The sequence below is a fragment of the Eleutherodactylus coqui genome, chromosome 2 (genome assembly GCF_035609145.1).
Source record: "Eleutherodactylus coqui strain aEleCoq1 chromosome 2, aEleCoq1.hap1, whole genome shotgun sequence".
Lineage (NCBI taxonomy): Eukaryota > Metazoa > Chordata > Amphibia > Anura > Eleutherodactylidae > Eleutherodactylus > Eleutherodactylus coqui.
In genome coordinates, this window is record NC_089838.1 from 195225692 (window position 1) to 195237978 (window position 12287).

General features: G+C 43.4%; 1 protein-coding gene across 6 annotated transcripts in view; it reads left to right on the forward strand.

Annotated features, from left to right (window-relative positions):
- LOC136612061 (collagen alpha-1(VII) chain-like) overlaps positions 1-12287 on the forward strand; it is a 268004-nt gene that overhangs the window by 100398 nt on the left and 155319 nt on the right. For all 6 annotated transcript variants that reach the window (XM_066592145.1, XM_066592146.1, XM_066592144.1 and 3 more), the window contains exons 21-24: positions 4601-4783; positions 5515-5654; positions 7509-7632; positions 8611-8754. In XM_066592145.1, coding sequence (XP_066448242.1) covers positions 4601-4783; positions 5515-5654; positions 7509-7632; positions 8611-8754 — 591 coding nt within the window. The remainder of the gene's footprint in view (positions 1-4600; positions 4784-5514; positions 5655-7508; positions 7633-8610; positions 8755-12287) is intronic.

Sequence of the window (12287 nt, forward strand, 5' to 3'; positions counted from 1 at the left end):
TATTTTCAGAAGAGTGGGCCTGGTTGGCAGACATCTGCCAGGTCCTTGGAAAGTTTGAGGAGTCTACCCAGGTGGTGAGCGGCGATGCTGCAATCATTAGCGTCACCATTCCTCTGCTATGCCTCTTGAGAAGTTCCCTGCAAAGCATAAAGGCAAATGCTTTGCGCTTGGAAACGGAGGCGGGGGAAGACAGTATGTCGCTGGATAGTCAGAGCACCCTCCTGTCTATATCTCAGCGCGTTGAGGAGGAGGAGGAGCATGAGGAGGATGAGGAGGAGGGGGAAGAGACAGCTTGGCCCACTGCTGACGGTACCCATGCTGCTTGCCTGTCATCCTTTCAGCGTGTATGGCCTGAGGAGGAGGAGGAGGGGGAGGATCCTGAAAGTGATCTTCCTAGTGAAGACAGCCATGTGTTGCGTACAGGTACCCTGGCACACATGGCTGACTTCATGTTAGGATGCCTTTCTCGTGACCCTCGTGTTGCACGCATTCTGGCCACTACGGATTACTGGGTGTACACACTGCTCGACCCACGGTATAAGGAGAACCTTTCCACTCTCATTCCCGAAGAGGAAAGGGGTTCGAGAGTGTTGCTATACCACAGGACCCTGGCGGACAAGCTGATGGTAAAATTCCCCTCCGACAGCGCTAGTGGCAGAAGGCGCAGTTCCGAGGGCCAGGTAGCAGGGGAGGTGCGGAGATCGAGCAGCATGTTCAGCACAGGCAGTGCAACACTCTTTAAGGCCCTGGACAGCTTTATGGCTCCCCACCAAGACTGTGTCACCACTCCCCAGTCAAGGCTGAGTCGGCGGGAGCACTGTAAAAGGATGGTGAGGGAGTACATAGCCGATCGCACGACCGTCCTCCGTGACGCCTCTGCCCCCTACAACTACTGGGTGTCGAAGCTGGACACGTGGCCTGAACTCGCGCTGTATGCCCTGGAGGTGCTTGCTTGTCCTGCGGCTAGCGTCTTGTCAGAGAGGGTGTTTAGTGCGGCTGGGGGAATCATCACAGATAAGCGTACACGCCTGTCAACCGACAGTGCCGACAGGCTTACACTGATCAAGATGAACAAAGCCTGGATTTCCCCAGACTTCTCTTCTCCACCAGCGGACAGCAGCGATACCTAAGCAATACGTAGGCTGCACCCGCGGATGGAAGCATCGTTCTGTATCACCATCCAAAACGGTGACATTTCTGCTTCATCAATCTGTGTATAATATTCCTCCTCCTCCTCCTGCTCCTCCTCCTGAAACCTCACGTAATCACGCCGAACGGGCAATTTTTCTTTGGGCCACAAGGCTCACTCATATAATTTTTCCAAACAATTTTTATACCTTTCAATGCTCTTACAAGCGATGAAACTTTAACTTGAACCAATTTTTCGTTAAACTGGGCTGCCTCCAGGCCTAGTTACCACTTAAGCCACATTAACCAAAGCGATTAATGGGTTTCACCTGCCATCTTGGTTGGGCATGGCCAATTTTTTCTGAGGTACATTAGTACTGTTGCTACACCAATTTTTTTGGGCCCTCACCTACAGTGTAATCATTGTAATTTCTATGTTCTTCGCCTGCACTCATGGTACAGAAAGGTGTGTGGGGTTGGCCTACACTTTTGCTACATAAATGTAACTGGGGCTTGTCTATACTGCAGCTACTGAAATGTGAAAGAGACTGTTATCTCCCTAAACTGCTGCAATGGGAATTGTTACTGGGGCTTGTCTTGAGTGCTACTATTACTGAAATGGAACTAAGACTGCGCTCCTCCTATACTGCTGCTTCGGAATTGTTACTGGGGCTTGTCTTGAGTGCTACTATTACTGAAATGGAACTAAGACTGCGCTCCTCCTATACTGCTGCAATGGGAATTGTTACTGGGGCTTGTCTTGAGTGCTACTATTACTGAAATGGAACCAAGACTGCGCTCCTCCTATACTGCTGCTTCGGAATTGTTACTGGGGCCTGTCTTGAGTGCTACTATTACTGAAATGGAACTAAGACTGCGCTCCCCCTATACTGCTGCTAGTGATATGTTAGTGGGGCCTGTCCCTAATACTACCGCTGAAATGTGAATAATTCTGGGCTCTGCCTATACCGCAGCTAATGGTATGTCACTGGGGTGTGGAAACAGAGGCTTCACAAAGACATGATGGCGGCGAGGGCATTTCCCACCAACGCTGTTATTGTTAAGGTGCATATAACCACGGACACGTGGAGAGGACACATAGTGCCTCCAAAACATCCCCCTCCTCCTCCAACAATGAAAACATTCTTGGCAAATACCTTTGCATTGGTCCGTCTGGTGGCAGTCCAAGAATTTCACCTTTAACGACACTACAAGAGAGCACCACCACCATCCCCCCGCCACGGCCCACTTAATCATGGCCACATTCCGAAAACCAACTACATAAAACCGCGCTACTAGGTCCGCAGTCGCCACCACATTACCACCAACGAGGTTACTGTTAAGGTACATATTACCAGTCTGACTGGGGCATGCAGTGTGGGCCAAAGCCCACCTGTATTGTATCTGACGTTAGCTCTGCTGAGTAGGGCACTGCAATGGGATATATTTATGTACCGCCGATGGCTTCCTGGCACCCACCCATGCTGTGGGTGCACACGGAGTTTAACCTACATCTGTCCACTTCTAAAGAACCCCAGTCTGATTGGGGCATGCAGTGTGGGCCGAAGCCCTCCTGCATTAAGCACGACATTACTACCTCAGCTGTGTTAGGCAATGCAATGGGATATATTTATGTACCGCCGGTGGCTTCCTGGCACCCACCCATGCTGTGGGTCCACAGGGAGTTGTAAATGCATCTGTGTCCACTTCTAAAGAACCTCAGTCTGACTGGGGCATGCAGTGTGGGCCGAAGCCTACCTGCATTAAGCACGACATTACTACCTCAGCTGTGTTGGGCAATGCAATGGGATATTTTTATGTACCGCCGGTGGGTTCCAGGGAGCCACCCATGCTGTAGGTGCACATGGAGTTTAACCTACATCTGTCCACTTCTAAAGAACCCCAGTCTGACTGGGGCATGCAGTGTGGGCCGAAGCCCACCTGCATTAAGCACCACATTACTACCTCAGCTGTGTTGGGCAATGCAATGGGATATATTTATATACCGCCGGTGGCTTCCTGGCACCCACCCATGCTGTGGGTCCACAGGGAGTTGTAAATGCATCTGTGTCCACTTCTAAAGAACCCCAGTCTGACTGGGGCATGCAGTGTGGGCCGAAGCCCACTTGCATTAAACATGGCATTACCTCAGCTGTGATGGGCAATGCAATGGGATATATTTATGTACCGCCGGTGGCTTCCTGGCACCCACCCATGCTGTGGGTCCACAGGGAGTTGTAAATGCATCTGTGTCCACTTCTAAAGAACCCCAGTCTGACTGGGGCATGCAGTGTGGGCCGAAGCCCACCTGCATTAAGCACGACATTACTACCTCAGCTGTGTTGGGCAATGCAATGGGATATTTTTATGTACCGCCGGTGGGTTCCAGGGAGCCACCCATGCTGTGGGTGCACACGGAATTCCCATTGCGGAGTTGTACCTGCCTGTGACTATTTATAAAAAACCGCGGTCTGACTGGGGCGTGCAGACACCTTGACAGAATGAATAGTGTGTGGCACATAGGTTCCCCATTGCTATGCCCACGTGTGCAGCTCCAGATAGAGGTGGCACAGGATTGGATTTCTCATTGCTTCTGTACAGCATTGTGGACTATCGGCCCGCCCCTTTTATGGGGGGGTCGCTGCCTAGCCATGCCAACCCTCTGCAGTGTGTGCCTGCTTTTCCTGTGGCAGACGCACTTATAAATAGACATGAGGCTGGCGTGGCATGAGGGCAGCTGAAGGCTGGGCAGGGACAGTTTGGCTGTGGACACTGGGTCGTGGGGGGGGGGGGGGGGTTTGGGCAGCGTGTAACACAGGAGAAGTGGCAGCGGAGTGTCATGCAGGCAGTGATTGTGCTTTGTTGGAGGTAGTGTGGTGCTTAGCTAAGGTATGCATTGCTAATGAGGGCTTTTCAGATGTAAAAGTTGTTGGGAGGGGGGGGCACCCACTCTTGCCGCTATTGTGGCTTAATAGTGGGACCTGTGAACTTGAGATGCAGCCCAACATGTAGCCCCTCGCCTGCCCTATCCGTTGCTGTGTCGTTCCCATCACTTTCTTGAATTGCCCAGATTTTCACACATGAAAACCTTAGCGAGCATCGGCGAAATACAAAAATGCTCGGGTCGCCCATTGACTTCAATGGGGTTCGTTATTCGAAACGAACCCTCGAGCATCGCGAAAACTTCGTCTCGAGTAACGAGCACCCGAGCATTTTGGTGCTCGCTCATCTCTAGTTAAGTGTATCCAATCTCACTCTTATAATGAGTGTGTGCTTTTGTGAGCAAGGTATAATCAGAGCAGGTTTTCAACCTCAGAATACAAACAAGAATATTTCTACAAAACTATTCTTTTCCTTGAAACAATATAGTTGGGCTTGGACCTTGAAAAAGAACCTTGGCACTATAGAGTCTCCTTTAACCTGATTATGTACAATATTTTATCTGGAAAACATATAAATATGTTCTTTGCAGATGGACCAGTGAAGAGACCTGTCATTCCTGCCCCTACTGTTCATGGACCTAAGCTAATGACAACTACTGAAAAGACAACCACATCAAGACCTGTTGAGCATTTTCCACCAACAACATCACCACAAATTTCCAAATCCACTAGTTCGGCTACAAGAGGAACATCAGCATCTGTATCTGAACCCAGTAAATAATGATGAATTTTAAACTCAAAAGTGTTTTTCAATATAAATTTCTACTGTTCCAAGTTTCTAAAAGAGCTAGACTGATTCTTAATGGGAAAATCCACCCAAAATGTATGTTTAATATACGATAGAGGTGTGTCAGTCAGATGTGCCTTCATTAATTTCCAAACCATTATTACCACTAATGAGAAAAAATGAAAATCTCTGAGACAAGTTTTTTAATCACACTGCTATTTGAATGTCCTTTTGCTTTATAATATTGTGTGAGAAATTTCCAGTAACTGAAATCTCTGGGTGCTGAAGAGTTTTTAGGGTCTTTAAAGGATAGTGTAGCCCTTTTTACTGAAAATTGGTGGCAGCCCAAGCTAACCGAATCTGTTGGCTATATCTTCTGACACATACGTTTGACATGCAAGATTTTGGGTGGATTTTCTCTTCAACAGGCAGTCATTTTCTATTAGGAAATAGTTACATGTCCTTGACAAATGTCTTTGTAGATAAACTATTGGTAATTATAACATAAGTTCTGTTTTATCTAAGCATAGCATATTCAGATTTACTATCTGCTTTGTATTTAGTAATTATGAAATTAAAATGTGTATGACATATCAAATGAAATGGCTGCCTCTAAAAGATTAACATTTCTTACAATGCCTCTGCTACTATATAACACAGGATACATTTGCATTTATAACCTAATTACTATAGTAATGTGTTTTCTCTCTTCCCTAGTCTGTGCGAAGCTAAAAACTGACATAGTATTTCTAGTGGATGAGTCTTCCAGCATTGGGCCCAGTAATTTTGACAAGGTTAAAGATTTTCTTTATAGAATAGTATCATATTTTCCCAAAATTGGACCCCAAGGGGCACAGGTAGGTTTCAGTGCTATAGAAATGTGTTCTGAGTGCTTTTACATATTTGGGAATCCTACTCCAGATTACACAATAAGTATTTATGAAGTGATGGGGGCTTGTAGAATCATAGAATGGTAGAGTTGGAAGGGACCTCCAGGGTCATCGGGTCCAACCCCCCGCTCACTGCAGGATTTACTTTAAGTACAAGTCTCTATCACTTCATAAATAAATATTGTGTTCATTTTAAATATGAATCATGTATTTCATTTTTTGGGGTGTAGAAAAGCATACTTCTCAGTTTATAAGTACATTGGGGTACATTTACCAATGTATTTACTCTTATATTGCCACATCATTAACTCTTAATGAATGGAATTGTTGGCTACCAAGACTATATTAACACAGAAATGAACATTTCCAAAGGACAGGTTTCCTATGTTTCTTCTTCTGGAATGAGTTTCCATATTTGGCTTAAAAATCAGAAGAAGAAATGAAAAAATTTTTAAGAGCCCTAAGATGAGACAGGGATTTCAAATAATTCATATCGTCTAATGATACTAGATACATTATTGTTCTCATTCAATTATCTTTATATTGATTTACTTTTACATCTACAGTAAACAGTATTTTTAAGGTTTTGGATTTTTTTTCATTATAAATCATTGAAAACACATTTTTCTGAAACCATCATAAAACTATAAAGATGATAGTGTCCTATATAAGTACTGTATACCCCATCATGGATCTTCCACTATGTGTCAAACTGAGCCTTAATGTTTACACAGTACATGTGCCTTACAAAGGCTAACATTGTACAAATGAATAATGCCCAAGACTGAAATTCTATAACCAACTTGGATATGTTCATGTCTAAAATAATGCACTATTTTACATGCTACATGATCTTGTTTAGTGCATTTAATTACAACCTCATGGTAGTAATATTACCAGTCTGACTGGGGCATGCAGTGTGGGCCAAAGCCCACCTGTATTGTATCTGACGTTAGCTCTGCTGAGTAGGGCACTGCAATGGGATATATTTATGTACCGCCGGTGGCTTCCTGGCACCCACCCATGCTGTAGGGAATGGACATTTCGGGTAATATGGAGAGAGGGGGGGGGGGGGGGGAAGAGAAGGTAGGAATAGGATAAGAGTTAAAAAAAAAAAAAAGATGGAAGAGGTATAGATGGAGGAGGCGGGGGGACGATAGAGTGTACTCGTGGTCTTAGGGTTAATTCAGGAAGATTGGGGACTAAGTAACCATCGGTATTCATCTGAACTCTTGGAACTCTATCCAGTGATACCATGTTTTCCTGAATTTTTCTTGTGTGCTCACATACCTACCACATATAAGGGGGAGATGGCTGCTTAGTATTATACTTTCACGTAGATAAGGCATACAAAGTGTGCCAGACCCACTAATTCATGCAGTGCAGCATGCAGACTTACAACCTATTTATGTTACCACATGAAATTCAGTCCACCTTGTTGAGCTGCACCTCAAAAATGAACCACACTGGCACTGACACCCGGTCTCTCCACTCTTGCAAATCCCTACACTAGCATTACAAATCAATCACAGAAAAAAGGACATATCAATTCAAAAATCACAGAAATAGACATACTGAAAGAAATACAAGGGCAAGTATAGACACCACACCCCTCAGCATGCAGATGGGCTGACTGATATAAGGAGGAGCATTGCACAGGTATGATATACTGATTAACACCCACTCACATACCTATCACATGATAATGTTTTATTAAACTTATCTGACAAGTATACATATATACTCTACTGTATTTAACCAAGGATATATAGACTGTGCTTTATTCCATAGTGCTAACAAGTTTAATCTATTGTTTATTAGATTGCAATAGTTCAATACAGTGAAGAACCAAGAACAGAATTTCACTTGAATCAACACAAGGAGAGGAATTCTGTTTTGAAAGCCATTCGAAGTATGCAATATTTTGGAGGCAACACCAATACAGGTAATTACTGTGGAGACAATGTAACAAAGCTTCTGATACTGGACAACATTATTGGACAGATGGACATTTTTATTAATGCACTGATGCCAAGCCAGTTTTCTGTTTTTTTGTTTTTTTTAAATAAATTCTTTATTTATTGCATGTACATATACATTTACAGTTGTGTTGTTCTTTTCGGTATTCTGAATATGTCCAGCTGCATATAAATTTTTAATAACTGAAAATTTGAAAACTTTTTTGAGCTACATCAGGTCTGTAATAAAACTGATTTAAAACACGTGAAACCAGACTAATAGTCTTCTTGTGTATCCATCTGAAGTGCTTTCAATCAGATACTGCCAGGTTGTCTTATTTTGAACCAGGTTAACCGGGTTAACTAACAGACTTACAAGACACATAGGGAATGGACATTTCGGGTAATATGGAGAGAGGGGGGGGGGGGGGGGGGGAGAGAGAAGGTAGGAATAGGATAAGAGATAAAAAAAAAGATGGAAGAGGTATAGATGGAGGAGGCGGGGGGATGATAGAGTGTACTCGTGGTCTTAGGGTTAATTCAGGAAGATTGGGGACTAAGTAGCGATCGGTATTCATCTGAACTCTTGGAACTCTATCCAGTGATACCATGTTTTCCTGAACTTTTCTTGTGTGCTCTTAAGTGTTGCGGAAAGGTCCTCTATCTCCATTATCCATCTTACTTTATTGAACCACATCGCCATTGAAGGCGGGGTTGGTTTTCTCCATAGCCTGGCTATGCCAGTTTTCTGTTTTATCACAACCAATATGTTTTCTGAGACCTATGACATATTCAAGGCTTTCAGATCACACTGTATATGAGCTGAAGCCGGTGTAGTCTCTGTTCTCAGAAGACTTTCTCTTGGTAGTTAAAAAGGAACAAAGAATAAGCAGCTACAATATTAACTGTGTATTGGTTAACTCACAAGAATGTTCAAATAATATTTATCTATATATGTTGTTAAGGTCGAGGCATTGGACATGTTGTAAAGGAGATGTTCCAAATGTCTAAAGGAATGAGGCCTTCATCTCCCCATTTGATATTGCTGGTGACTGATGGACGATCACAGGATAATGTGATGCAGCCTTCTAGAGTTGCCCATGCCTTAGGTAATGTCTTTTCATAGTTTACTATCTGTAAACATACATTTCTTTGAATTATCTCACATAGGTTTCTATTGTTTCCAAGCTAGTACATTGCTTTTGTAATGCACCTGTTAGATTTTGAAGAGAAGCCATTCTTAACCTAATGCTGCCTTCTGAGTGCAGCCTAAGGTACTAGCAGGCACACTGTCTGTTTTATGCATCTGTAAAGTAGTTTGTCAGAAGCTTACATTTTATCAGTATCAGCGAGGACATAGAGGACTGCAGGAAGTAGTCCTCGATATTCATGAACTGCTGGGTACTCCCACAAATCCTATGTTCTGGCCATCAATTAACAGCTGTCTCCCTATTGGGCTGCCTACACACGGGCGAGCGTGGATCTTGTGATTGTGTGATTTACCTGCAGATGTGAGACGTTTTTCAGGCAAAACCGCCTGGCATCATATCTGAAATTCCAATCCTGACGCGCCATAGAGGATCAGAAGTGTTTTACATTGATTTCAATGTGAAACCTTGCATCGTACTTGCATGCACATCACACAGCATGTGAGAGCCATTCCATGCATTAAAGGTCCCATTGAAATCAATGGGCAATGCGTTGCGAGGAATGTGAAACGTTAAAGCATGCACGATTTTTCCCCCCCACCGCATCACTTGTATATATGACTCTGTTCAAAGAATGGGGTTCATATTCACATGTGATTTGTGCGTCTTGCAATGCACAAATATCGAAAGAGTATCTCAGCCGTGGGAAACTAGCCTTATTGTGCACATAGAGCCGGAAGGTGGGTCAGAGCTAGTCTGCAGCTAAGAAATAGAGAACTACTTCCCTCAGTCCTATGTGTGTATGCTGCTAATAACATGTAAGTTTCTCGCAAACTATTTCAAAGATACATAATGCAGACATATCAGCCAAGAGACAGCAGAATAAAAGTGGTGACAGATTCCCTTTTATACAACATTATTTGTATAAATATGTGTTGTCTACTGGGGACCCCCAGAGATAAGCTATAACCTGTGGTGTAACCTGAATGTAAGGTCTCTCTCACAAAGTATTAGGGTTGTTATTTTGCATTAGTGCTTAGAAGCCCAAACCAGGTGTAGATCCCAAATAGGAAAAAGTGTAATAGAACGATTTCCATCTATCCCATATTTTAGACCCACTCCTGGCTTTGGCTTACTTATAGTGATACAAAATACTGAACAAAATACTACAGTTTGAAAAACGTGACTTGCCATGTGTTCAATTTTCTTGGGGCAGCACTACCTCAGTGGACATTGAGCATTACACCTTGCCCATTCAAATCAATAGGTTATCTGTGTAATGCAGGACAGGACAGGCTCTCCACAGAGATGCCCCCTATTAAAGTTCTGTCCAATCTGGCCAAGACATGAGGATTCTGAACAACTTTTAAGGCTGTCTTTGCAGCTTTGTTGGAGCCATCACATTGTGGATACCAAGAGCACCCAAAAAACTCCATTGATTGCGATATAACTTATGATGTGAACACCGCTAATGCAGAATTCCCTAATAAGCTAACTGAAAATGGGTATGTAGGATAATGGTGTTTTTTCTTAGCCATCATTTTATCCTTGGTGTTAGAATATTTCACAGAATATTGCCTTTAGGCCTCATGCCCACAGCCGGGTTGGATTCTGACTGCAAAATCTCGCAGCAGAATCAGACCCGCAACCCCCGGAGACCATATACTCACCAGTCTGAATCCACTGTAAGTGTCTCACCTGGCAGGCCGGCGTGCAAGCGCGGTGCAGCGTATGACGTGCTGGCTCTGGGCTGTGACGGGGATTCCCGCGATACTCCGCAGTGCCCATGGCGCAGAATATCGCGCGACGGACGGCTTCCATTGACTGCAATGGAAGCCTTCTATGTGATTTTCCGCACAAAATAGAACATGTTACAATTCTCCCCCACAAGCGGAAAAAAAACACATAAATAAAAAAATCGCAGTTAATTTCCGCTCGTGGGCAGGGACGAATCTTTTAACACAGCATGTTTATGGCCGATCATTGCTGCGGAATTCGCGGTGGGGCGTCTGGCCGTGAATTCCACAGTGATAATCCATCTGTGGGCATTAGCCCTTAGTGTAGTTGTCATGGAAATACTTTCATGGGATATCTTAGTAGGTAAACTGTGTGAAGTAAGAGTCCTATTACAGAATATTCGGTCACCTTTCTGTCAATCTCCTAGAAGAAAAATAGAATATAACACAATTTTGGCACAAATTCACCCATTTTCTATCTACCTAAAAGGGGATCATTACAATCTTTAGTGATTTGAGAATGATATCAATTCTTACCACACATTTAATATTTTGAAATCTTTTCTTTCTATTATGCAAATACATGCTTTAAGTAATACTAATAATAATCTTTATTCATATAGCGCCAACATATTCTGCATTGTATCTTATGACATAATTATATCTCTAGAATTATACTTCATCTTTCTCATTTTCCATTTCACATTTTCTTTTCTTTTTAGATACATTTTTACATTACGGTACATACTGTACATTATTAGGTTAATCAAATATGCCATTAGCTTTAAACTTTCCCCCTCACTTCCTTTGCTGATTGTCTGCGGAAGAAAAAAAACCCCAAAAAAGTGAATATCTAATTTTATGTCAACATATTGTTTAATATGTTAAAGCGGTATTCCCAAGATTACATTGGTGTCTTAGTGTGCACTATATCTGAAATCATTAATCTTTGATTGAAAATACACCAGTATTCTGACTTCTCATCCCATCCCCACTCTATGTTTAACTTTCGATGCTCCTAGATTTAACCTCCAATTCTTCACTCAAGTCGAGCATGCTGAGTTCCTTCTGCTTCACTTCTAGGTAACTGCTCTGTCCTTGTATTTAGCATAGGTTGAACATGTGCAGAGCAGGCTGTGTCTTTGCTCTCTCTGCCCTGCATTCAGTAAGCTCAGTTCTCTGACAAAAGTTTAACCATTTCACATGCACTTGTACAGTTTAGTTAGTCTTATCATGGCTGTGCAGTGCTTCAGACCCCTCCGCTCTTCGCACTGTGTAAATAAAGCTCAAAAGGGGAGCAAAGGGTTAACCTGGTCCAATTAACCCTTTCAGTGCACAGGCAGAGTAGTGTTACAGGTAAATACTTAGAGGTGGAAGGTGACAGGAGGTGATGCAAGTGCTTCTGGGAACTGTTACATGACATATTTGGTGGGCAGAGGCGTAACTTGAAGCTCCTGGGCCCTGATGCAAAACTTGTAACAGGGCCCCCAACTATAAAGCTGTAGTAATAGTACTGGGCTCCCCATATGGAGAAGAGAGGCCTTATGGGCCCCCTAAGGCTCCTGGGCCCGGGTGCAACCGCATCTCCTGCATCCTCTATAGTTACGCCCCTGTTGGTGGGTCACATGATTAACATCCATTACTATGGACAGAGCAGTCAGTGGACTATACCATTCCACTGTGCAAATAGGGGCTACTGCACTGGTATAAGAACAGTATGTGAGCAGAATTTAAAATACATGTATATTAGAAAATTGT